The sequence below is a fragment of the Cyrtonyx montezumae genome, unplaced genomic scaffold (genome assembly GCF_038088225.1).
Source record: "Cyrtonyx montezumae isolate F1298 unplaced genomic scaffold, pur_monq_1.0 scaffold_32, whole genome shotgun sequence".
NCBI classification, from domain to species: Eukaryota; Metazoa; Chordata; class Aves; order Galliformes; family Odontophoridae; genus Cyrtonyx; species Cyrtonyx montezumae.
Window position 1 is genome coordinate 4,417,736 of NW_027072037.1, and position 23,162 is coordinate 4,440,897.

Sequence of the window (23,162 nt, forward strand, 5' to 3'; positions counted from 1 at the left end):
TGAATGTCCTAGAGAGATGGTTTGCAGAAGTGCTGTGGTTGATCTGCACTGAAGAATCAGGAGGTAGGTTGTGTAGTGTTGAAATGGGAGAACCTCCTAGAACAAGTGTTTTCTGCCAAAATGCTGAATGGATGTTCTCCCTCAGCCCAAATGTGTCCAAGAGTTATGCCCAGTTTAATGAACACAATATCTGTAGGGTTGTTTTATTTTTCCATAGTATTTTCATAAAATATAGGCAATAGGAAATTCTTGAGCTTTTTCTTATCCTACTGCTTTTCTTACTCTGGAATTGACTCCTTTCCACTGAAGTGAGCAAATCTGATGAATCAAGATCAGGGTAGAAAGCAAAGCAACAAGGTGTCTTACTGCTGAGATGCAAACATTGCAGCTCTTTCTGGGGGCTCCTAAGTATGGCTCTGTGATCACTTTGGTGATTTACATCTCTCTGTTGGACAAAGGATGTGATGTTACTGAGCAGTTTAAATCCAGAACTTCTGTGCCTGCTTTTACCAGTTTGAACAGCTTCACATGACAGTTTTCTCCCTGTTGGAATTCAAACATTCTTTGGTTGAGGTTTTCAACCCAAATACCAAAGTATTGTGCCACTAGCTGAAAACTGGAGCTGAACAGGCTTGAACGAAGCCTGCCTCGTGCTGTTGCATAAAACAAGAGGGGAGCTGAAAGAGAATTAGTACATAAAACTATTTGAAAAATGTCATTAGTGCTGGTAGCAAAGAGTATGGCTTGTTTCAACACTCTGGGTGAACACATCAGGTTAAAAGCATGACCTCAGCAGCTTTTCTTTTAGAAGACTCAGTCCTCTGTTACAAGTAAACTGGAGCATTTTTTTTTTCCTGCTTAGCTGTAGTGGTTCCTCATGAAGACCCCCTTGTTTGTGCTGGGTTTGCCCAGCTCTGTGGTGCTGCAGCTGAGCTGCTGAGTGTGGAGTCCAAGGGGTCAGTGCCCATGGGTGGGCTATCCCGGGTTGTCACCTGACTCTGCTGCCTCTTTGCTGTCTCACCTGCCTTCCTTCCTGCAGGAGTCCCATAGGACGATGTTAACCATCTCTTTCTCTCACCCACAGGGAGCGGAGCGACAGCTGTGGTGCAGGCAGCCTTCTGTGTTCCCAAGAAGGAGAAGGTGGCAATTAAACGGATCAATCTCGAGAAGTGTCAGACGAGCATGGATGAACTCCTGGTATGCAACCAAAATGGTCTGGTGAATTGTATTTCTGCTAACATCATCTGTTTGCTTGCTGAGTGCCTTTAAAGGACCTTTCTTGAGGTGGGCTGGGGGGACCTGACTGTTGCTAGAGGCAGTCCAAATGCCCTGGTTGTAGGACACAGTCCTTAGAAAAATGTTAAAAAGATCAGTTGTTGGAGAACTTCAAGCTGTTGCTTGGAGCTAAGCACTCTGTGTAATCCCTTTGTTTTGAATGGGGTTCATATGCAAGTGTAAAGCCCAGCTGCCTGTACAAGAGCTGTGCAGTGAAAGCTAAGTGCTTCCAGGAACCTTACAATTTAGGGGGGTGGTTTTGCCTTCTCTTCCTGTACTGCACTTCTTTACATTGTCTCCTTCACTTGTGAATCACAGAATTGCTGGGGTTGGAAGGGACCTCTAGAGATCATCTAGTCCAACCCCCCTGTGTTAATAGTACTGATGTCACTCGAAGGATCACTCGTGTGTTATGGGTTTCCCTATGGAAACTGACTGATTCTCAGTTCAGGATGGGAGGTAGACTCCTCTGGATCTGTAGCTCTGTACTATTCTTCTGGTGTATCCCTCAGAAGGTTTTCTCAATGGAAAAAAAACTTCAGGCAGGTAGCCATGGTAACTAACATTTGCTTTCTGTTATCAGGCTTGTATGTTGATGGGATTTTCCTGCTATGCTGTGTGTGAGAACTGGTGTTTCTAGTGCAGCAGCCTTCACATTCATCTCAATCGGAGAATGTCCCATTTTTAAAGCCAGACAGAGAGAGACATTCCTATGAACACGGTGACAGCACTGAAGCTATGAAAGATCTCTTGGACAAAGCTTTCCATTGTAAATAGTGATCAGCAGGGTTTGAGGTGAGACAGGGAGATGGTCTTATACCACTTTTCCTTTTAAAGCAACTCTCCAGGAGTCCCTTAATCCTTCTTGTCTTTCCATTTGCATCCTGGCAGCTTCTGTAGCATTAACCCAGATGCTGATTTTGGTGATCACAGTGGGGAAAGCAGAGCAGACACAGAATGCAGGTGTCCTGGCTAGTTCTGCACATGTGTAATTCTCAGCAAGTCACTTCAGCTACAGTTCCAGTTTCCATACAGTGACTAATGCTGTTTTTATCATGGTAGGTATCTACAAATATGCTGTTGTGAAGTGGAAAGGCTCCATTCAAGCTGTCAAGTTTTAATGTGCTTGTGAAGGACTGTGTGTAGGACTCTCTTTTAAAATGACCTGCATTCAAGCTCTCTTACAGCTGTTGTTTGCATGGGGGTTGCGGATTGCTTCTCTTTTTACAGTCAGTTTTTCTTTCTTGAGTACTGTCCCTTGGTACTCTTTTCAAGTCTTTTATGTGGCTTATCTCTACTTCTGTGCCTCAGTAGTATGCCAGACAGAATTGTCACAATCAACTAATTGAGATTGTTAGCGTTTGAGTAATTGCCAGTTCCAGCTAAAAGGGTTAGGCTCAGAAAGATATGCTGCAGAGACTTGGCATGTAATTTTAGATAAGTATGTCTAATTGCATATTTTAAATCTCTAGTTGACCTGTTGCTCACAGTGATTTTTCTTGTTATGGTAGGACTGCAATGAGGGGCTATTGTCAGGTCTCAGTTTCCAATTTTGTTACCAGATAGAGTGTGGGTCCTTCTGCAGGCTTCTTTATAGGTCTGTAGAGAAGGCAGACACTAACAAATGCTATTTTGAGATGTAGATGTCTGGGATGAAGACAAGTCTTTCTGTACCTGCTGTTGGACTCTTCATGACTTGCCTAGTAGCTTTTTGTAGTCAGCCACACGTGTTATGTGGCTCCAACAGACAAACCTGGGCATGGCCTGTAAAAATAACCTCTTTAGTAGTGACATGTGCAAAAGTGAAGAGAACCTGATGGTAAGCAGGTCTCCAACCAAATCCAGTCAATCTTGTCCTTCGGTGTGATTTTATTCTGACAGCATCATACAGCTCCTTCAGAAGGTCGAGTCCTTCTCTTTCACTCTGATGTGGTAGCCTGATTGATTCCCTTTTTCCCCATACCTCTGAAGACAAACTCTTAATCTGATCCTTGAAATGAGCCTCTGTGCCATGTCTTCAGTTGTGCTGCCCAAGCCTGTAGTCCTCCTAGAAGCCTGATTTGAGAAACACAAGTAAGTGATTAGTGCCTGATGTTTCAGAGGGAAATGCAAGACTCGAGCTCTGGGCAATTTTGGGATAATCTCTCATGAAACAAGTTCTTGTTCTGACATGTAACAGTTGAGCTCTTATTTAACCAGATTTAAATTGATCTCTTAATTATTCTCGAAAATTTATCAAAAATGCAAGTTCAGTGACTTAAAATAATGGCAGGGTGGTAGGAGGTAGTTGTTTTTGAGCTGCTGTAGCTTCCTGGGGCAGGGGTGACCAAGGTAGATGTGTTTTGTGGGAAAGAGTCTTTTCCCTTGATTTGTCTTGGATTTCAGTTTATGGAATGCTATATCTCAGTGGAAGAGTCAGAAAGACAGAAGCTCCTGACCTCCCTTGCTCTTCCATGCTTTTCAATCTTGTCTCTGTATCTGCTGTTTCTCCAGAGTAAATATTTTCAAGGTTTTCAGTCTTATAGTCTCCCATCATGGCCGTTTCCTAGATGTGTTTAATTGCCTTTTTCTGAGCTTCCACTTACTATTGCAGGATTATTTCTTTTCTCCAAAGCTCATAAATGGAAGCCCTTATGGAGTATAGTTTTAAGAAGTGCAAAGAAGAACACGGTGAGTCTGTGCTAGTGCTGTGCTTCCTCCTTCCTTTCTCCTTTCTCTTCTACCCTAATGCTGTTAAAAGCACGAACTCTGGCTTTTATTAGATGCATTATCCTTCTATTGCATTGAGGGTATCTGAACACAATAGTCAGCTTATGGGAAACTTTGTTCTGTCCCTCAGGCAGTAAATCAATGCTCTCATGTTGCAGCAGTGCTCGGCCATCAAACAGTGATGTAGAGAGGGAGAGATCTAACTTAAAATCTGTTCTTGTTTTGTTCTATTTTTTTTTAATTCTACAGTACATCAGAGGTGTTTGGAGACAAGGAAATATAGAGCACCTTTTATCTTGTGGAGATGCCTTGCCTAGAGTGATTAAGCTGGTTCAATAGTAAGACTTGACTCATTAAAGGTATTGATTTTGATCCTGGTATCTCCACGTACACTCAAGCAGTGTGGGCAGTCAGGGATAACCTGCATGCTTTGCAAATGCTGCATGACATTCTAGGTTACTGCAATGGATTGATTTATTTCTGCTACAGTGTATGGAAAGGAGCAGTTTTAGGAAGGAGAGATACTGTTGCACTAAGCAAACCAAGTTGGGGCCATTGGGGTCTTTAGATGGAATGATAATTGCTGTAAAGAGCACAGACTGAGAGACATAATGGTATTTAGAGATGTGGTTCTTTCTAGCCTCGCTACCAAATCAGGTGATAATACTCATTAATTGATTTTAATACTTCAATTCTTTTTCTTTTTTCCTGAACATTAAATGTTGAGAGATCTTCCCTATAAGGCCAATGAAGTTAATCTGGAAGCTAAGTACAGTATGCATGTAAGGAGAGCTCGTCAGATATGGTGATTATCAGGCTGCTAATGGTCTTGAGACTTCTCTAGTTGTTATTTCAGTTCCACTTCTTACTTGTCTTGCAACAAACTGTAGATAAATGCACATGAATTGCTACTTACATTTGTTGAAAACAGCCAACTCGTGCTGTATTTCACAGCTGAATGTTCCCTGCTGTGTTGCTCTTTTCCCTACTTTCCTATATGGAATGTAGTTACTGCAGTTGCTTGTCCTTGAGGCATAATAGCTGCCTCAGAATAACTGTGCCTCAAGCTTTGTTCTTATACAGATGTCTTCTTGTATAGAATTAAAGGTCTTACTTTTCTTCTCTGTCCATCAGGCTCAGCTTCATTTTCATACAACTAAAGCAGGGTTAGCTTTCTTTCATCCACATGGATTTTTCCTTGCTTTTGGAGAAGCAAGGATTTCTCTCTATTTAGCAGTTGGTGGGAATGCTGAATAGCAAAGAGGAACATAACCTGTGGACTGTTTCACAGAATGGCAGAATTGTAGAGGTGGGAAGGGACCTTAAGAGAGAGTCCAACCCCCCTGCTAAAGCAGGTGCCCTGTAATAGGTCGTACAGGTGGATGTTCAGATGGGTCTTGAATATCTCCATAGGAGACTCCACAACCTCTCTGGGCATCGTGTTCCAGTGCTCCATCACTGTTCTGCATGTCAGTGTGGAACTTCTGATGTTCACATTTCAGGTCCTTACTACTTGTCCTATTGCTATGCAGCAATGAGAAGAGCCTGGCCTCATCCATTTGCCTCCCACCTCCCTTTAGATGTTTATAAACGTTCATGTGATTCCCCCTCAGTTGTATTTTCCCCAGGCTGAACAGGCCCAGGTTACTCTGCCTTTCCTCACATGGGAGGTGCTTCAGGCTTTTTATCATCTTTGTGGCCCTCCGCTGGACTCCTTGTAGGAGATCCCTGTCTTTTTTGTGAATCAGAGAGCCCAGAACTGGGCACAGTAGTCTAAATCTGGCCTTACCAGGGCACAGAATTAAGGAGGAGGACCATCTCCCTTGCCCTGTTGGCCATGCTCTTTGTAATGCACCCCAAGATTCCATTGGTCTTCTTGGCCACAAAGGGCACACTGCTGGCTCATGGCCATCCTGTTGTCTGCCATGACCCCCGGATCCTTCTCTGCAGAGCTGTTTCAGATAAGTCTTTCTTTCCCAATTGAGGGAGCACTGCTGGCTCTGCAGTTCCCAGAGCGATTCAGTAGAAGACAAGTTTGGGAGACGTGGCCAGAGTCCAGAGGTGAACATGACAAGTTTTGTACATAAAAAGAGAGAGGTGAGGGTACTACATTATTCCACTCCTGTGGGCAGAGGGTAAGGAAGCTGAGGGTAACAAATCTAACTACAATAGAAATATATGTTCTTCTGAATTTCATGGAATCTGCCTGGGGAGCTTGCTGACAGTAATATGGAGATCAAAAATTGCACAAGATTAAATAAATCAACCTATAGTTGAGAAGGTTAAATTAGATAGGATTTAAAAAAAGGGATTATGAACTCCTCTGGTTTAAAGCATCGGCCAAATGTTAACTGCCTGGGCTTAGTCAGGAGTCTCCCCTCTGGGCAGATAAATCTGTAACTGCTTGTTATAGGGTTTTATACCTTCTTTTGAAGACTTGGACAGGATATTGAACTGGCTTTGATCTGGCAGCAGTTCCTACAAGTGGATTAACTCGACCATAAGGTTGATGGGAACAAAGGAGCAGACTGCTGTAGACATACGAACTTCTCGTCAGTGTCTTTCATCTTATGGGAATTGCCATCATAGTTCCACTTCAGTCCTCAGGACCTTTACAATTGCTCCAAGGGAGAAAAGTGTCCTCGTGTGTCAGTGACAGATAGTTCAACATGTAATACACAGCCTCTGTGTGGTTATTCATTATGCTCTTTTACACTCGTTTTTTCTTTCATGGTGAGGCTGCAGTTGTGCAGAAGATTTGAAGCTGCTGTACTGCTTGATTGTACAGTTATCAGAGCAGCAACAGCAGAAATCCTAATTACTTTACTGGTTGAAGCTGTTTCCTGGACAACTTGTCACAGCATTAGTTTGCTTCACTTATCTATTTCAAAATTAGGTGTGTAACAGTTTCCTCTGTTGCTCTGGGTGGGCTGGTCTAATCCTTCTTCAGTTGTGGCAGTCTTTCTCCATGCCTTGAGGTAAGGAGTTGAACTGAGTGATCTGGACAGGGAATTTGTATCAGAATTTCCAAATGATACAATATTTTGGAAATATGTGTTGGAAATAAAATACAAGATGTATTTCCAAAATAGCAGATCTCCAGAAGTGTGTCTGACTTAGCAGAGGTAAATAGGTTTCTTGTTATTCTAAATTATACTTTACAGTGTTGGTTTGGTTTTTTTTAGTGTTTCAGAAGCCTTGAAATGCTTCCTTTATTGCCTGCAGAAGGACTGCAAACATTCATTAGAACCCTTAATGGAAGACATGGGGGCCTTTATAGCAAACTCCAGTCTGTTTGACAGTACAGTTATTTTTAATATCTAGCCTAGGGTGAGCATGTAACCATCTCCAAAACGTAGCCTGTGTCTAGACATGTTTTTATCAGTTATTTGTTCTCCGTAGCTGAGCAGAAGGCAGTCAGATTTATGGATCTGGAAATGGGGAATTGGCAGTAAGGCTGTGTCTAGTAACTGAAGGGATTTAGCATGGTGTGTGTGTGTAAGCAGCTGAGTGTAATATCTGTCTACCAGCAGCTGGAGCTGAAGCTAGTTTGAGGATCCACTAATGATGAGCAGGAATAAAACATTTCTACTTCAGAAGCTGTGTATAGTAGCCCCAGTAAATTCCAGTGTTTAGCACTGACGTTGTGACAGATGTGTAAAAATTGATGAGGATTTTATTAGTTTTCCAACGTAGTTCAGATGGTAGCAAAAGTGTGGGCAACACAGCTATAATTCAGCTGTTTCTTTGTGTGGTTTGGGGAAGCTTTATGTGATTTGGGGAAGCAGTGTCTTCTAGCAGAAGATGGGATGGGAACCATTTACCTGATAGCACTTTGTAGTGTTCGAAGAGCACTTCTGCAGTGAATGCTCTGAAAGACTTTGGCACCACTACTGGAGCTGTGCTTCCTGCACACAGAAGGACCATGGCTACATTCCATCCCCTCCTTCTCTTTCTGTAAGTATACTGAGCAGAGCTCCCCAGTGATTCTTCGCTGAGACTCCTTAACTGCAGCACTTTAGTCCCTGCATTTGTAGTGCTGTAACACAGATTTGTATATGGGACAGAACTGGTTCAGTTCAGAGGAAGGATTTTAAGCACAGACTGAGGGGTCTCCTGAGGTCCCTTCCAGCCCCTTCAGTTTTGTGATTCTACTTCTGGTAACAGTGTGAAAATGCTGGAATGTGAGGACCAGGTTGCAGTTAATTATTCAGAGCCTTGCTGTGCTAAGAACTGGCTTAATCTGCTACTACAGATCCACTAGCTGATGGTGTTTTGTCACATAGATAAAGCTCACAATCATTTATTTTCCCTTTTCCTTTTTGTGTACTGCAGCTTATGACTAATGTAAATTTTTTTTTTGCTCTTCAACTGTTATTTCCAACCTGGGGAGCAGAGCGTGGTAATGTGCAAGAGAGGAAGTTCTTGGAAAATGGTAAAATAGTGATTCTGTGACATTTTGTTACTACAAAATGGTGTAAGTGGTGTATTAGAGATCTGATCTGATCCAGACCTAGTTTAAGTAAACTTGGTCCAGGCTTTATCTTGCTGTCCCCTGAACTCCAGTGGGATACATTAATTTAATCTATAGAATATGTAACGTGTCTATCTTTTTAACCACTCTCTTGATCTCCCAGAGAGGCTGTTCAAAATATTTTGAGAGGTTTAACTGAGGTAAGATTAAGACCAGCAACACTAGATCGTTTCTGAGGATCTTGGCTTTGGGGAAGGACTGGCAGTGCAACATCCTGCTTGCTTCTTTCCACTTGTTTTATCCTCTGGTGCCATTTGTCAATGTGTTTTTCTACTTGTCAGACATTAAACATCTGCATGCATGTTAAAAAAACAATGAAGTTTTAAAATTAAACTGTTAAATGAAATGGTACTTCCAGGTGCTGTGTGAGATTTATGGAGCCCTTAACAAGGGATGTGAGCAATTTCAATATGATTCCAGTGTAAGCAAATGAGTGTAAAACTCTGAGCTCAATAAGCTGAGTTTGGAGAGGTTGCACAAATCAGTAGTGTTGCAGTGGCTGCTTGCAGACAGCTTTCTATGCAACCAGGCTTTGTGCAACGAGTGTGGCAGAGGGCACGAAGCAGTCACTGAGTCTGACCTATGTTCATCCAGGTGCTCAGCTCTCACCCATCCCCATGCAGAAACTGGAAGCAAGGACATAAAAGCAGCTTTTTATTGCCAGCTTTGTAAAGAAACCTAATTGAAAGCCATTAGCAAACTCTAAAGGTGCTCATTTATTTCCTCTTTTGAAAAATAGCTTGACACATGCAAGTGTTTGCAGGGAAGAGAGCTAGAGCAGTCAGAATAAGCAGAGGATATTATTTCAGGCTGTATTTATTTTCACAGAGTGGTTTTTAAGTCGTTGTGTATGCTGTACTGACTTCAGTGGCCTACTCCCCTGCTCTTCAAATATCCCTTCCTGTTTAGAATTTTTGTTTAATCTTCTTAGTGGAACTTCCTGGAAAGCTGGTGCTTCTACTGGGGGATCTGAAAGAGGAACCAACTGCATTTGATTCCTCAAAAACACCTGCTCTGAAAAGCAGCATTAAATGGGATTATTGAATACCAGTGTGTTTCTGTGTAGCTGTGACTTTCAGCTGTGTACCATGGGGAAGCAGTGTGCTCTTATGCTGTATTTAATCACATGTGGAGCTCTGTACGTGGATAGGAAAGGAACTGATGAGGTCTGTGGAGACATTCCTGGGCATGAATGAGTCCTCAGAGCATCCTCTTGTGTTTTGGTGCTTTGGGAGGAAGGGATCGGGGTGTGACTGTGTGTGGTGGTTTTGCTCTCCTTCCTCCTGTGTGGGGCTGTGAGAAGTGGTCAGCAAAGGGATGTCTTTGAGAGCAGTTCAGGTATCAGGGAACGTATGGGTCATGCTGGAGGCTACAGTCAGGCAGACTGGGGCTCTTGGCTGAGGTTACCTGCCTGGCTGCACTGCTGATGTCCAGCCAGGTAGTGCAGGATGCCAGGCTTGGCTTAATGGGTGGTTTGTCTGTGGGGCAATCAAGAAACTGTGAAGCTTTGTCCAACCTAGTTATTAGTACTTGCATAATGAGCAGTCGCTCAGCGTTTCCTGTCATGTTGTTCCCCCTTTGTGAAACCTCAGCCCTTAACCCATAAATGAATGCGTGGTCGAAACTCAGACAGTTTCATATCTGAACATATTCACTATTGCACTCCATCTGTAGTAGCCAACTACTTTATAATTCCAAACTATTTTCTATTCTTTCTGGACAACAAAGGATGTAGCTGTCCTTTGTGCCCTCAACCTGAGTGAGCTGAGCCATCTGCTTTCACGCTGAGAAGAAGCATTAGGGATGAGAGACCCTTTTCTCCCAGAGGCAAATATTTCCCTTTCTCATCCAAATGATAGTTTTTGACCGATTAAGCATCTGTTGTGTAATGGATCACTGAAAGAAACTGGTGGTATAAGCTGCTTAGGTAACACTGCTGAGTTTTCAGGAGTGTTCTGTTGTAGCTGAAAACAGGTGTTCAGGATCATTTTATTGCTGTCACCAAGAGGGTTTCAATCCACTTTTGCTTTCTGTTAGGGAGATAGACAGGTGGAGCATCCTCAAATAACTTCAAGTTCGGTTCTTCTGTGCTTCAAGCTGAGCATTAAAAGTTTGTGTTTTTGTGATTAGCTCCCAGGTGTATCCTTTTTCTTCTGACCTTCCTTGGATGTTGTGTTTTGGGGGGAGATAATTTTTGTACTGGGGTGGGGGAATAATAATAATTGAGACCAACTGCTGGTATTTATTTTTTTCTTTGCAGAAAGAAATTCAAGCGATGAGTCAGTGCCACCACCCCAACATTGTATCTTACTACACATCGTTTGTGGTGAAAGATGAGCTTTGGCTGGTGATGAAGTTACTTAGCGGAGGTGAGTGGTCCAATTTCTGTATCCTGAAAGGCAGCATAAAAAGTTAACCAGTGTTTTCTTTTGTTTTCATGCCAGATTTCTTTCCTACTTCTGAGTTAAGCACTGTCATTCAAGCATGTTAACTTCAACCCACTCAGCACAGGCTGGTAGCCTTTTTTGACTCCTATTTTGTACATTTGACAGTATCTCGTGGAATTATTTTGTATATGTTTTGACTGCTGAATGATTCAGTTGAGTATTTGAAAATAGAAGAATGTGACTTCAGACACTGACAAAAGGAACTCGGGTACAGATGTAGTAGTTGAAACCATCCTCAACTTCCAGACAACAGAAACAACACCACCCTTGCACTGGAGATTCTCATATTCCATTCTTCATCCTCTTCCGTGACCTTAGGATAAACTTCTGAGTGAGAGGTGTATGCAAGCATCTCTGCTGAGCCTAGCCATTCCCACTAGCTTTATCCTTGGGACTGTGATGTTAGCAGTTGTCTTGCAGGGCTGAGTGCTTGCCCGTTTCTCACTTGGAGCTGGAGACCAGTATGGTGTTGATAGCTTTTTGGTAATTAGCCAGTCTATTGATGTAACTTAATTACATGTTGGCTGCCCTTGTGAAGAACTTAAATCACCTCTGTTTCAAAGTAGGACTGCTATAATGCCAGTCTTTGGCCTTACAGAGGGAGGGCAGTGTCATACAATCACCAAGGTTGGAAAAGACCTCTGAGGATCATTCAGTCCAACCATCCACCCATCAGCAATAGTTTCCACTAAGCCATGTCTTTCAGTACAGCACCTGAATGTTTCCTGAACACCTCCAGTGACAGTGGCTGTTCCAGCACCTGATCACCTTCTCAGAGAAGTAATATTTCCTGACATCCAGACTGAATCTTCCCTGTTGCAACTTGAGGCCCTCTGGTCCTATTGCTAGTTATGTAGAAGAGGTTGACTTCTGTCCAGGCACTTGTGGAGAGAAGTAAGATCTCCCCTGAGCCTTCTCCAAACTCCCTTAGCCACTCCCCATCAGACTTGTGCTCCAGACTCCTCATGGCACTGTTGCCCATCTCTGAGCATGCTCCAGGGCCCTGGTGTCTTTCTTGGACTGAGAGGCCCTAAACTAAACACAGAACTCGGGGTGATGAGTGCAGAGAGGTGATTAACTTCTCTGCTCCTGCTGGCAACGTGGTCTCTGACACAAACTGGGATAGCATTGGCCTTCCTGGCTACCTGGGCATGCTGCTGGCTTGTGTTCTGCCAAGCATCAGCTGGTATCCCTGGCCCTCCAGCCAGTTCCTTACCCAGCAAAGAGTGTACCTGTCCAAGCCATGGGCTGCAGCTTCTCCAGGAGAATACTGTGGGAGGCAGTGTTGGGAGCTTTGCTGAAATCTTGGTAGACCACATCAACAGCCTTTCCCTCATCCACCAGGCTGTTCACCTGAGCATAGGAGGAGATCAGGTTGGTCAAGCAGGACCTGCCTTTCACGAACCTATGATTGCTGGGCCTGATGCCCCTAGTTGTCCCACACAGACTGTGTGATCCTCCATTGGGATGATCTGCTCCATAATGTTTCCTGGCACCGAGGTCAGGCTCACAGCCCTGTAGTTCCCCAAATCCTGTTTGCAACCCTTCTTGGAGGTGGGGATCATGTTGGCAAGCTTCCAATCCTCTGGGACCTCTCCTCTTGACCAGAAATGCTAATAGATGGTGGAAAGTGTCACTGTCACCCCCCACCAGTGCTCCCTCCCTTAGGTCTATCCCATCTGACCCTACGGGCCTGGCAGTCCAGGTGGAGTAGTAGGTCTCTAACAGTTTCCACCTGAATCATAAGGGATTTATTCTGCTCCCCATCCAGGGCTTCCAGTTCAGGAGCTGCTTGATTTGTATAGTATTGTTCCTTGGAGTTGGATTTCTTTCTAGGTGTCAAAATACTGAAACACTTGGGGTGGTTTGGTTTCAAGTTACCACCTAGTTCACAGGGTCAGGGAAGGTTTATTATCTCAGGTGCTGTAGAAACAACTTCTTTGAGGGAGAAAGCTGTAAATCTTCATATCAGCAATGCTAGATCTGATGTCATAGTATTTTCCAGAATCCTTAAGTTGCAGTTGAGACAAGAAATGGGATCAAGTTGGGGATAATACGAGGACTGTTGCAGGCATCTTAGGCTGTCTTCAGGAAGACTTGATTTTCTAGGCACTCTAGAGGAAGGGTAATGGAAGCTGAAAAAATAGAGCTATTCTGCTCTTGGCTCAATAGTGAAGACTATAAAATGCCAGAAGATGCGGAAAACTCTGGCTAAACTTGTTGGCTTCATCCCTGAAAGCTTGACAATGATCCTAGGCATGTGTTCTTGAACATCTTTAGCATTTTAGCAGTTCTCTTGGGAGCAATCAAATTTCATTCTGACTTGAATATTATTTAAAGAGTTTATGATACCCCATGTACTCATGTGTCATTAAGCAATACCTCTTATTTTCTAGGAGGGATCATTGAAGATGGGAGTTCTGACTATGTAGAAAAGGATCCTTTGCCAGTTCAGTATGAATGACTTTGCTGTTGTATAAGAAGTGCACAAACACAAAAAGTGGTCTTCTAGGGGTACAGTAGAGACAGCAGCAACGTTCTTGGCCTTTTTTCAGGAGAATACACAGCACTCCTAAGAAAATTAACATTTTTGCATGTTTTCTTCAGTATTAAGTTAATTCTTTAACCTCCAAATATTGCTTTTATTCTCTTTTTTTTTTGTAGTTGTTGGAAAGAAAGTGATCATTCTTTGGACTGTCTTTTTAGAGCATCACATAAATAAATGGAAAAACTCTAGAAAACAATCATAGCTTCAAAACTATCCTCTTGGTGGAGAGACATAACCTGTTTGTCTTGAATATTCACTTGAATAGGCTTCCACGTTATACAGAGTGGTATTTAACCCCTCTGCAACTCTGGCCTTAAGTGGAGAACTGCTTTAAAGTAGTTAAGGTGCAGAACTCTCTGGTTTGCTATGTTGCACATGCTGAAGAGCAGGGTCGTGCAATAAGAAACAGACTGATCTCTCACTTGAAGCAAAACATTTGGGGCCTGGGGAGGGGGAATTGCTAAAATACACTTTGAGGGCAACTTGTCCATTTTTATGCAGGAAGAAGATATCTTGAGAGGTATTTTTCAGTCTTTTTCAGCTTATGCTTTTTTCATGCCTGTACTTCAGAAATTGGATGTTAGATCTCACAGGTACATGCTACAGGACAGTCCTGAGGATGGGTTAAGAAACTCCTGTGTCAGAGTTTTCTGACTGAGGAGCTTTTCCATTCACTTTTAATGAGGCTATTTCCAGTTGGTTTTAGGTCAAGTGATAAATATAACAGGAGATGCTTTAAATTCTGCTTTTCATTCCTTTCAGCTTATCAGTGAAAGTTTGGCTGGTTCTGTGGTCATCTGTTACCCAGTGGGGAAAAATAATGATCTGAATTTCTCAACAGGAAGGAGCTTTGGCTGTTTCATGAATTTGAAAAGGGGAAAAAAAATATAACAAGGTGCAGCCTCTTCTGTTCCACTTAGCCATTCACAGAGCATGGGCTGAGATTTGTACATCTAAGTAAGCGCATCAGATCTGTTTTGATGCATCTTGGTTGTGATTTTTGTACCCTGAATTTTTTTCTGGGTAGAAGCTCAGAATCTTACTGTTTCTCTTAGTTTCAACCTATGCTGACGTGGTTTGAGGCTGAAAGTAGCTTAAATTTTAGCCTGTTTACATATTGGACCTTATTACTGTGATGCACAGTTTTAAATGTATGTCTCTGTTGTTAGAAGTGTGATTTATTTTGATTTCAGTTAATTTGTTGAAGCATAAGCTAATTGTATGGGTGAATGTTCCAGAAGCATCTCTAAGGGAAGGTACCCTAAATCCATGAAGCTTTGTCTGATAGGTGCCCAGCTCAGCTGAGCAGTCAGAGCACTCCAAAGCAGCTTCACTGTATGGCATTGTCCCTGAATCTGAGCTTTTTGCCCCCACTTTGCAAGTGATGTGTTGGTGGAAGATACTGCATTCCATCTTTGAGAGTTATCAGCAGTGAGGAGTAATGTCTTGGGGAGCTGCTGGGGAGTACCTCGTGATTGCTGCCAGTCTACATGACGGCCATGTCAGGCTGGTGCAGGTTAGTGCTGCAAGCAGTTAGAGCTGGCTGATCTGATGCTGAGGCAGAAGGATGGTGTAGTTGTTCCTGACTGCATATGCTGTGGCTGTGCTGATGCACAGGTGCTGGTGCATCCAGTTCCTCTGATGCACTCTTTCAGATCTGTCAATAAATAAAAGCCTGAGTCAGATCTGTGAAGTATCTGCTGCTTGTGCCCTTCAGGAGAAATGGCAGACCTTTTCCTCTGAATTTGTGATGATGAAACTGTTTTTCAGGGATCTGAGCTTAGCAGTGTCCTCTTAGCAGCCTGGCCTCTTGATCTGCTCCAGACTAAAATTCAGTAGTTATTTCTAGCCAACTGCTGACCTGCTCTTTGCCTTGTTGGCATTCCCATGTTGTGAGTTTCAGTCGTGCCTTCTAAAAGCTATCTGAAGCCCGGTCCCCTTCTGGCTCCTGTGGCTTTTTAGTAGAAAGAGAAGCAGCTGTCCTTTTGTTTCTGTGCTTTTTCTGATCGTGACCTCTTTGCTCCTTGAAATTCTCTCTGGTTTCAATGACTCTCATTTAACAGGTGACCCAAAGCTGTGTCCACACAGCAGTTGCTTGTATACAACAGCCGTCTGTGACAGTTGAAACTCTTCCCAGACAGGGCTTTCAGATCTTCTGCCTTCTCCAAGGCTTGTGGTCAAATATACTAAGGAGGTGGTTGTGTTGAGGTAGTTAAACCTTTTCCAGAAGTTTTTAGGATTATCTGATCAGCTCTTACTTCAACCTTTCATCTTGATTGCTTGACCAAGTGCTTGGCAGGCACTGGCTGTGCCCTCTCATTTGCTTTGGCTTGCCCAAATCCTAGGTGTCCACCAAAGACATCTTGCTCTACTCCTGCCATGTTAATCTCTGGTCATAACTCACTACTGGAATTAGGAGTGGCCAGATTGAAGTCAGAGGTTCTTAGAAATCCTCATGTTTGCTTTTAATTATTTTGTTAGGAGAGAGCCATGCTGTTTTGAGTCCCTCTGGAGGGTTCTTAATTTAATTTGTGTCTCTACAAATAAATTTCAAACGATTAAGGGTGGGATAAGTCAGAGGCAGGAGGCTGTAAGGGCTGTATTTGATTACAGGATGTGGAACTTGTAGAATAGCATTGCTATTCCTAGCTGCAAAAAGAAAAGCATGAACAATAGTTTAGAAAAGAAATCTGAAGAAAATAAACATCTGTCCTAACGCCAGTAGGCTGTCACACCTCCTGTGTTGTGTTATCTTGCTTCCTGCCTTAATCTTGTCTCTCACACTCATCATGCAAGTACTCTAGAGAGAAAGGAGCCAGAAGTGGAAGTTTCCTTAACTTTCTCCCTCTGTGCTGATGTGGTTTGTCCGGGGTTAAGAAACAGCTCCAAAAGCAGAAACTCAGAGAGCTGTGTATGTGCCTTTGTTTTATGTAACTTGTTCTTTCCTTTGCTTTAGTGTTCTTCTGCTGCATCTGTGTATTTCAATTCCAGACCTGCTGAATCCAAGCAGCTGTTGCTCCTCCTTTAGTGTTTTATTCCTTGGTTTGTCAGAGGCTGACAAGGTGCAGAATTCTTGGCCCTGGTGGCAGGCTCACCGAAACCACTGGCTTCTCTCAAAGTGCCTGAAGCAGTGAGGAATCTTGCAGCCTTCCAGTGCTCAAAGGTGCAGCACCGTGTTCAGCATCTGTATCTCTTTGATCTGAGGCAGATCTCAGTTCTCCCAGCATTGGGTAATGAAACACCAGTGATTTCCAGCACTGCTTCCCAGCCTTTTTGTAACAGGCTTTTAAATGACAAACTGATTTTAATGCAGATACTATTACGTTTTTGCTGGAAATGTTAGAATATTACACTTTCTTGTGCTGCTTGCCAGGCAAATTTAAAGGAGCTGGTGGCTTGGTGTTTTTTTTTTTTTTTTGCATATAACTTTTCCTGCATCTGCCCTGTTACCAAGGTTATAGTGTAACATGCAAGATGTGGTTCCTACAGCAACTAGCTCTGCTGTAAGTTGCTTTTTTTTTTGCCTCTGGGGTGTGTAAAATTCCAGCCATGTAATACTTCTGCATTTATCTGTAATCTTCCCCTAAACTGCTCCAGTTTTCCTGTCCTTCTCCACTGTAATGCCTTTCCCCATTGTGCTGAAACATAAGAGCAGGATGGCAGTCATGTGGGTGCTTTCTTCCTCTCCTCAGGAGGAACATGAGAAGCAGACATCCTAAGTGCTGTTACCCCTGCTTGGGGATGTAGGTGAGGTTGAAGCAATGCATTTTGGAGCAGGAAGTGCTGATGTTTGTGGTGGCTTGCTGTTGAAAGTGAATCAATGGAACAATTAGGACTCCTTACCCCAAGGGTGCGATTACACAAAAGTTTTCTCCAGCAGCAGAGCTGGTTTTAGAAGTTCCTGGCTGCTGGTTCCTCCACCCTGCTTGGAAAACTGGATTACCAGTTAGTGCAGTGATCTCATTTACAGTATGGCTTTGTAAGCAGCCGCATTGGCACAAGAAGGGAGGTGGTGAACTGTGGTGCTGGAACTCATTAAATCTCATTTTTCTGCTGAAGAAAACAATGGAGGAGCAGCATTTTAGTACAGGGCGTATTTTGAAGGAGATGGCTTTACTCGGTATGTGTATGGAGTACAGGGCAGGACTGCAGCCACTAGGGTGGACTGCAAATGGCCTGCCAGATCTTTATCTACAAGAACATGGGCTTCTTAGAAATTTAAGATGTTCCTTGTTGACAGGTTTGTCTTAGATACTGCTATCATGGTTGGAAGTTAACTTTTCTTTCTGGAAAATTAGAAATGAGCTTCTGTGGATCGAGTCAAACTTAATCAGCTATTCTCCAGCGGTGCCAAAGTGGGAAAGGCAAGCTGCAGAGCTTCCTGCTCCTCAGTCCTTGGAGGACAGCAGGGAGAGCAAGCGGGGCTTGGTGCCTTTTGTGCAGCTGGACAGATGTTTGATCATCTGCTGCAGGACTGATGTGAGCACTGAGGGCTCCAGAACAAGTCACTCCCTGCATGTCTGTATTTGACATGTAGTAGTTACAGATGGGTTTTGTTGCCTATGTGCAGCTGGTTCCCTGGTGGCTTCTGCTGTCATTAGAAGCTGTTGCATTAGAAACTATTGGAGCAGGCTGTGAAGCTTGTTAGTTTGAATGGAAAACCACTTAACTTTCAATTGCTGTACATGAGTACTGTGGGACTGCACTTTACTGAGCAGACATAATATGGTTTGTGATTGGCGTCACGTCCTGAGGCACTTGAATGATGAATGACAAGGAATGCTAACTGCTCTATCACATTGCCTGATGTCTTGTAGGCTTCCTGTTGGTGTGCAGCTCAGTATATAATTGATAGGCAGCAATTTGCTTATAGCCACATATTTTTTCCACATCAGTCTCTAAAGGTCTCCTTTCTTTTGCCTGCTCCTGGACTTCAGAATTTTTTGTTTCTAGCTAGAACTTCTTTAAAGGAACTTCTTTAAACGTTCTTATTAATGACATTATTGCTTACATTATTGCTTTTGGCTCTTCCTTCAGTTTTGTTTTGGTTTTGTGATGTGTTTCGCCTTCTGGGCTTGGAACAGCATTTCAGTCAGCCTCAGCCAAACTCCTTGATTTTTCTTTCAGCTGAAGCCTAACCACTGTTCTGTGAATCTGTAGCTTCTACTCATGCAGTTTCTGACTTGAAAAGTACCATGTGCAATTAGCACCGTAGCATTGCCCAGTTCTATCACCTGAAATAGGAATTGCATTCTAGAGAGGATTCAGACTTCATTAAAATGTCTTTAAAAGTAACTTCTGTTCTCGAGAAAGCTACTGTAACTGTTCTTTAATGTGTGGTACATACCTTGTTTCCAGTGTTAACCATGTGACACTAGATTAAGGGAGCTATTTGTCTTGCAGATTGCTCACATTTATGTACGTGGAGCACAAATCCACACTGACACTACTTTTAAGCAGAGATCCAGCAAAGTGTACTTCTGACTTCCTCAGTTACTTTTTGAATGTGGTTTGGAGGCTGGCTTAGGAACAGGCAGTACCCAGAGCTATGCTGGTGTTCTGAAACAGGACTGTCAGTGGGTGGAACATGCACTGCTGTGTAGATCTGATCTTGGTTCCAGTTGAGTTGGATGTTCCTGGTTGATTTCTAGCAGGTGATGTGCTGCTGCATGGGAATAAGCTGCTGTATACAAAGCAGTCCTTTTCTTCCCTTAGGCTGTGGGTGGGACTCCAACCTACTAACCTCCTACAGCACAATGCAGTTGGTGAAAGTGAGAATGCTTCCTAGAACTGTTGGAGCTGGAAGGGAACTTTAAAGGTCATCTGGTCCGATTCTGGAGCAATGAACCTGGACATCTACAGCTCAGTTTGTCTGCATCCTAGGACAGTGGAGATGCAACCCACAGTGAGAGCATTGCATGCTTAACTGGTGTGTTTTGCATTTAATTTTTCAGGCTGATGTTGAAGTATGCTTTCAACCTTAAAGCAGAAAGTATCTTTTTCAGTAGGAAATCCCTGTGACTTTATGCTTTGAGACTAGTTTAACATTTAGTTATGCCTTTCTATTTGGGGACTGGCTATTCAGCCACACCATAGTGATCTTCCTGAACTGGAATGTTAGGAGATTTCAAATGTTGCACATAGCAATGTATGGAAAGATAGCTTGGCTTCATTCTTCATATCATACTGTGCTGTGTTTTTATCAGGTTGCCTTTGAGTCTGAAGTCAATGCCTACCTCCTGATTTACTAATCTGTGCATTGGGAAAAGCACGTTGTGTTGCCAGTAGCAAAACTGTTATTTAATAGTGCACACAAAATGGGGGTGAACCATCTAACACTGTACAGCAGGATGGTGGCTCTTCTTTTGCTTCTCTGTTGTTCCCTGAGTAGATGATGGCCTTGATGCCATTTTCTTTTCCTTTCTGTAGAAGATGGGCAGATTCCTTTCACTTCTTTGGGCATCTCATTGGGAGAGTGGATGTTGAAAAATGTGCTAAAAATGGCAGGTTGGACTGGGAGCAGATGCACAGCATGGCTGTCAGTCAGCTGTTGCCCTTTTACAAGGAAGGCTTGCTGTATGCGTGCCCTGTTGTCTTTTTATTTTCTTCCCTCTTTTTCTGGGTTAGGTACAGCCTCAAACTTGGCTGACACAGGATTTTTGACCAAATGAATTTGAGCACCATGTGATTGCCTCCTCGTGTTCCCTGAGCCCTTTGCAGGAGAGGGGAAGTATTTCACAAGGAGGTCTGCTAACAGAGTTGTGGGTGGAAAGAGGGCAAAACGAGTACGTGAGGAACTGCATATTTTTACTGGACTTTTAAACAAGTGGCAGTTTGTTCTCCAGATAAAGGCACATTTAAGAGGGGAAAAACCTGAACAGTGAAAGTGGGTGGTTTTTGGTCTCTTCTTGTAGGTGTCAAAAAATTCTTGTCCGAATAAGGAACATCAGGGCTTGCAAGCACATACTTATTAGTATGAATAAGTGACAGGCTGAATCCCAGGTGAGTCCTCATGCCGTGCAAGAAAGGATCTCAGCCAGTGGAACCTAAAAGACGAGATGTCAGTGTAGGGACTTGAATTCTGACTTTGGATGTTTCACAGGTTCCTTCAGGGAAGGTAATGCTGCTCCCGTGCAGGTAGAACAACCCGAGTCATGGCTGGGGGAAAACCAAGACCCAAATCAAGCTAACTGAAGACAAATGCTTCCATGCTTAGCAGTCTTCAGCCTTCTTTTACCTTGTCTAGGAGGAGTACTCTTGCATGAAATGTTAAGGAGAGGTTACACAATGACTTTTTTTTTCTATTTTGTTGATGTGTGCTAGGATCGTGCCTTTTGCAAATACCATGAGCCAAAGAAAGGCTTTTGGGGAGAAAGAAACCAGAGGTGCCATTCTGGAAAAGAGTGGAGCTGGTCTTGTGGCTTGCGGCTGACACAAGGGGCTCTCAGCTCCCTTCCCTGCTCACAGCCGTGTTCTTCCCCTCCTTTTTCCTTGACTCTGGTGCTCATCTATCTCATGGATTATTTATGCTTGCTGCTAACCAAACATGGCCTTATTTCATTCCAGTTTAGTTTCCAGTCTGGTTAACAGTCATCTTAGTGATGCCTAGCACTGCTGGGATGACAAAGATGGAAAGTGTGTGGCTGGGCAGAGCGGGCTGTAGCTCCCCTGGCTGCAGTCAGCTGTTGGTTAACTGTGAGTATGCAGCATTTCCTATGAGCTGAGGGACACCACACACCCATCTTCTCTCTTCCTGTGCAGTTCTGATTGTGCAAAGCAAACCCTTGTTGTGCACTCATTTGTATCTTGACATCTTTCTGTTCTTCTGTGAGAATCCAGAAGTAAACTACTGAGTGGAATCCTATCCGTGTGGCTGTTTTGGCTTAGAGCATAGATAGGATAGGGGGGAAAGGATTTCTTTGTGTTTTTGTTTGTTTCAAGAATTGCCAGGTGGAATTTGTAATCTCTACATCAACCAAATTCATATGACTAAGTTTCTTGGCTTTTGCTGCTCATCAAATACAGAAGTGTTTTGTTTCTCCTCTGCTTTAGGTTAAAAGTTAGAAAAGCTGAAGATTATTCTTCCTAAACTAGCTACGTCAGTACTGAGACGTTCTTTTCCTTGTAGCCTTGCTTTTCCAAGGCTGTCACTGCTGGAATTTGTGCTTTGCAATTATGCTTGCTTTTGTCTCTCTTTAGGAGCTAGTGCTGCTGATGTTACTTTGTGCTGATATCTGTAAGAAAGTTAATAGTCAGTTATCTGCTGATTAAATCATATAAACCTATGTGTGAAGGAGCTACATAGCACACACCTGGAAAACAAGCTTAGGCATCCCATGCTGGGGCAGAGGGAGCAATAAAATCTAGCTCCAAGGAGACTATCTTTAATCCAGGTACATACCCAATGAATATAATATCCAATATACTGTGAAAACAAAACAGCCCTGCACGAGAAATGTGTTGCTGGTCGCTGATTCCACTTTTTACTGGGTGTGATTCAGAGAGGTGGTTTACCCCATAAAATGTGGTTTGTCACACATGGTGATGTAATTCACACCACGGTTGGGAGGGAAATGGAGCCTAATGCTTTTAGGGAAAGATCTAAGCTATCCTAGTTCTGTAAGCAGTAAAGAAATGACTTATTTTCAGAATTCAGCCTTGTTTATTCAATGTTTAAGTATTCCCTCTGTATTAGAGTTTGTTAGAGCACATAGTCTCATTTTATTAAGCTTGTTGTCCCCTGCTTGTGAGTCCCTGCAGCTTCCCTGTTTTTTCCATCTCCTTCTCCTGCTTCTCTAGTACTAAAACAGCTGTACCATCAGTATCTACACTTTACAATTTGGCTTGTTCAGAGAATGCCACAGTTCCTTGTGATCACAGGGTGTTTACAGCCTGCCATGAGGATCTGCCTTCTCTGTCAGGCTTACAGGTGCAAGGCCTGCATTGCTGCTGCTGCATTCCCTTCAGGAGAGGTTTCAACCCCTGGCAGATCCTCCTGCTTCTCCTCCGAGTAAACTTCTTTACTGAGTGTTTTAGGTGTACAAATCACTTATTCTGGTTTAAGCTAATGTGTTGAACTGTTTTCTCTAGGCTCTGTTTTGGATATTATTAAGCACATTGTGGCCAAAGGAGAACACAAGACCGGTGTCCTGGATGAGCCCTGTATAGCCACGATCCTCAAGGAGGTGCTGGAGGGGCTGGACTACCTGCATAAAAATGGACAAATCCACAGGTATTTTTCCTGTTTCTCATCATTGTTGTGAAATGTGTGTCACTGAAACACTGGAGTTGAGCATATGCAAGGATATATTAGGATATAGAGTGGAGAATAAAGATTGGGGCTTTATTGAAGCTCAGATTTCTGTGTGGCAACTGTTACTTAAGAAAATATATGGCCAGGGCAAGTTTGGGTAAATCTTGGGATATCTAAAGCTCTTGTATAGCAAACCTCTTTTCAAATGTTAAGGTCCAGCTACAGTGAGTGATTATTAGAGATAGAAAAGCTTCAGCTGCTCTCATTTCTCGCAGAGCTACGGAAGAGCTACAAATCACTCACTAAGAATGCTGTGTAAGAACTGTTGGACAATTTAATAAGGAATCCTCCAAGCCTGGTTGTTTTTTGTTCTTTTTAAGGCAGGATGCTGCAGGG

The 23,162-nt window shown here is 43.1% G+C and overlaps 1 protein-coding gene across 3 annotated transcripts in view; it reads left to right on the plus strand.

Moving 5' to 3' along the window:
- OXSR1 (oxidative stress responsive kinase 1) overlaps positions 1 to 23,162 on the plus strand; it is an 83,469-nt gene that overhangs the window by 19,386 nt on the left and 40,921 nt on the right. The window contains exons 2-4 of one of the 3 annotated variants that reach the window (XM_065744988.1): positions 1,085 to 1,197; positions 10,779 to 10,887; positions 22,604 to 22,745. In XM_065744988.1, the coding sequence (XP_065601060.1) occupies positions 1,085 to 1,197; positions 10,779 to 10,887; positions 22,604 to 22,745 (364 nt within the window). Of the gene's footprint in view, positions 1 to 1,084; positions 1,198 to 10,432; positions 10,459 to 10,778; positions 10,888 to 22,603; positions 22,746 to 23,162 lie in introns of those variants that run through there. The other 2 variants (XM_065744989.1, XM_065744990.1) reach the window with 2 other exon arrangements.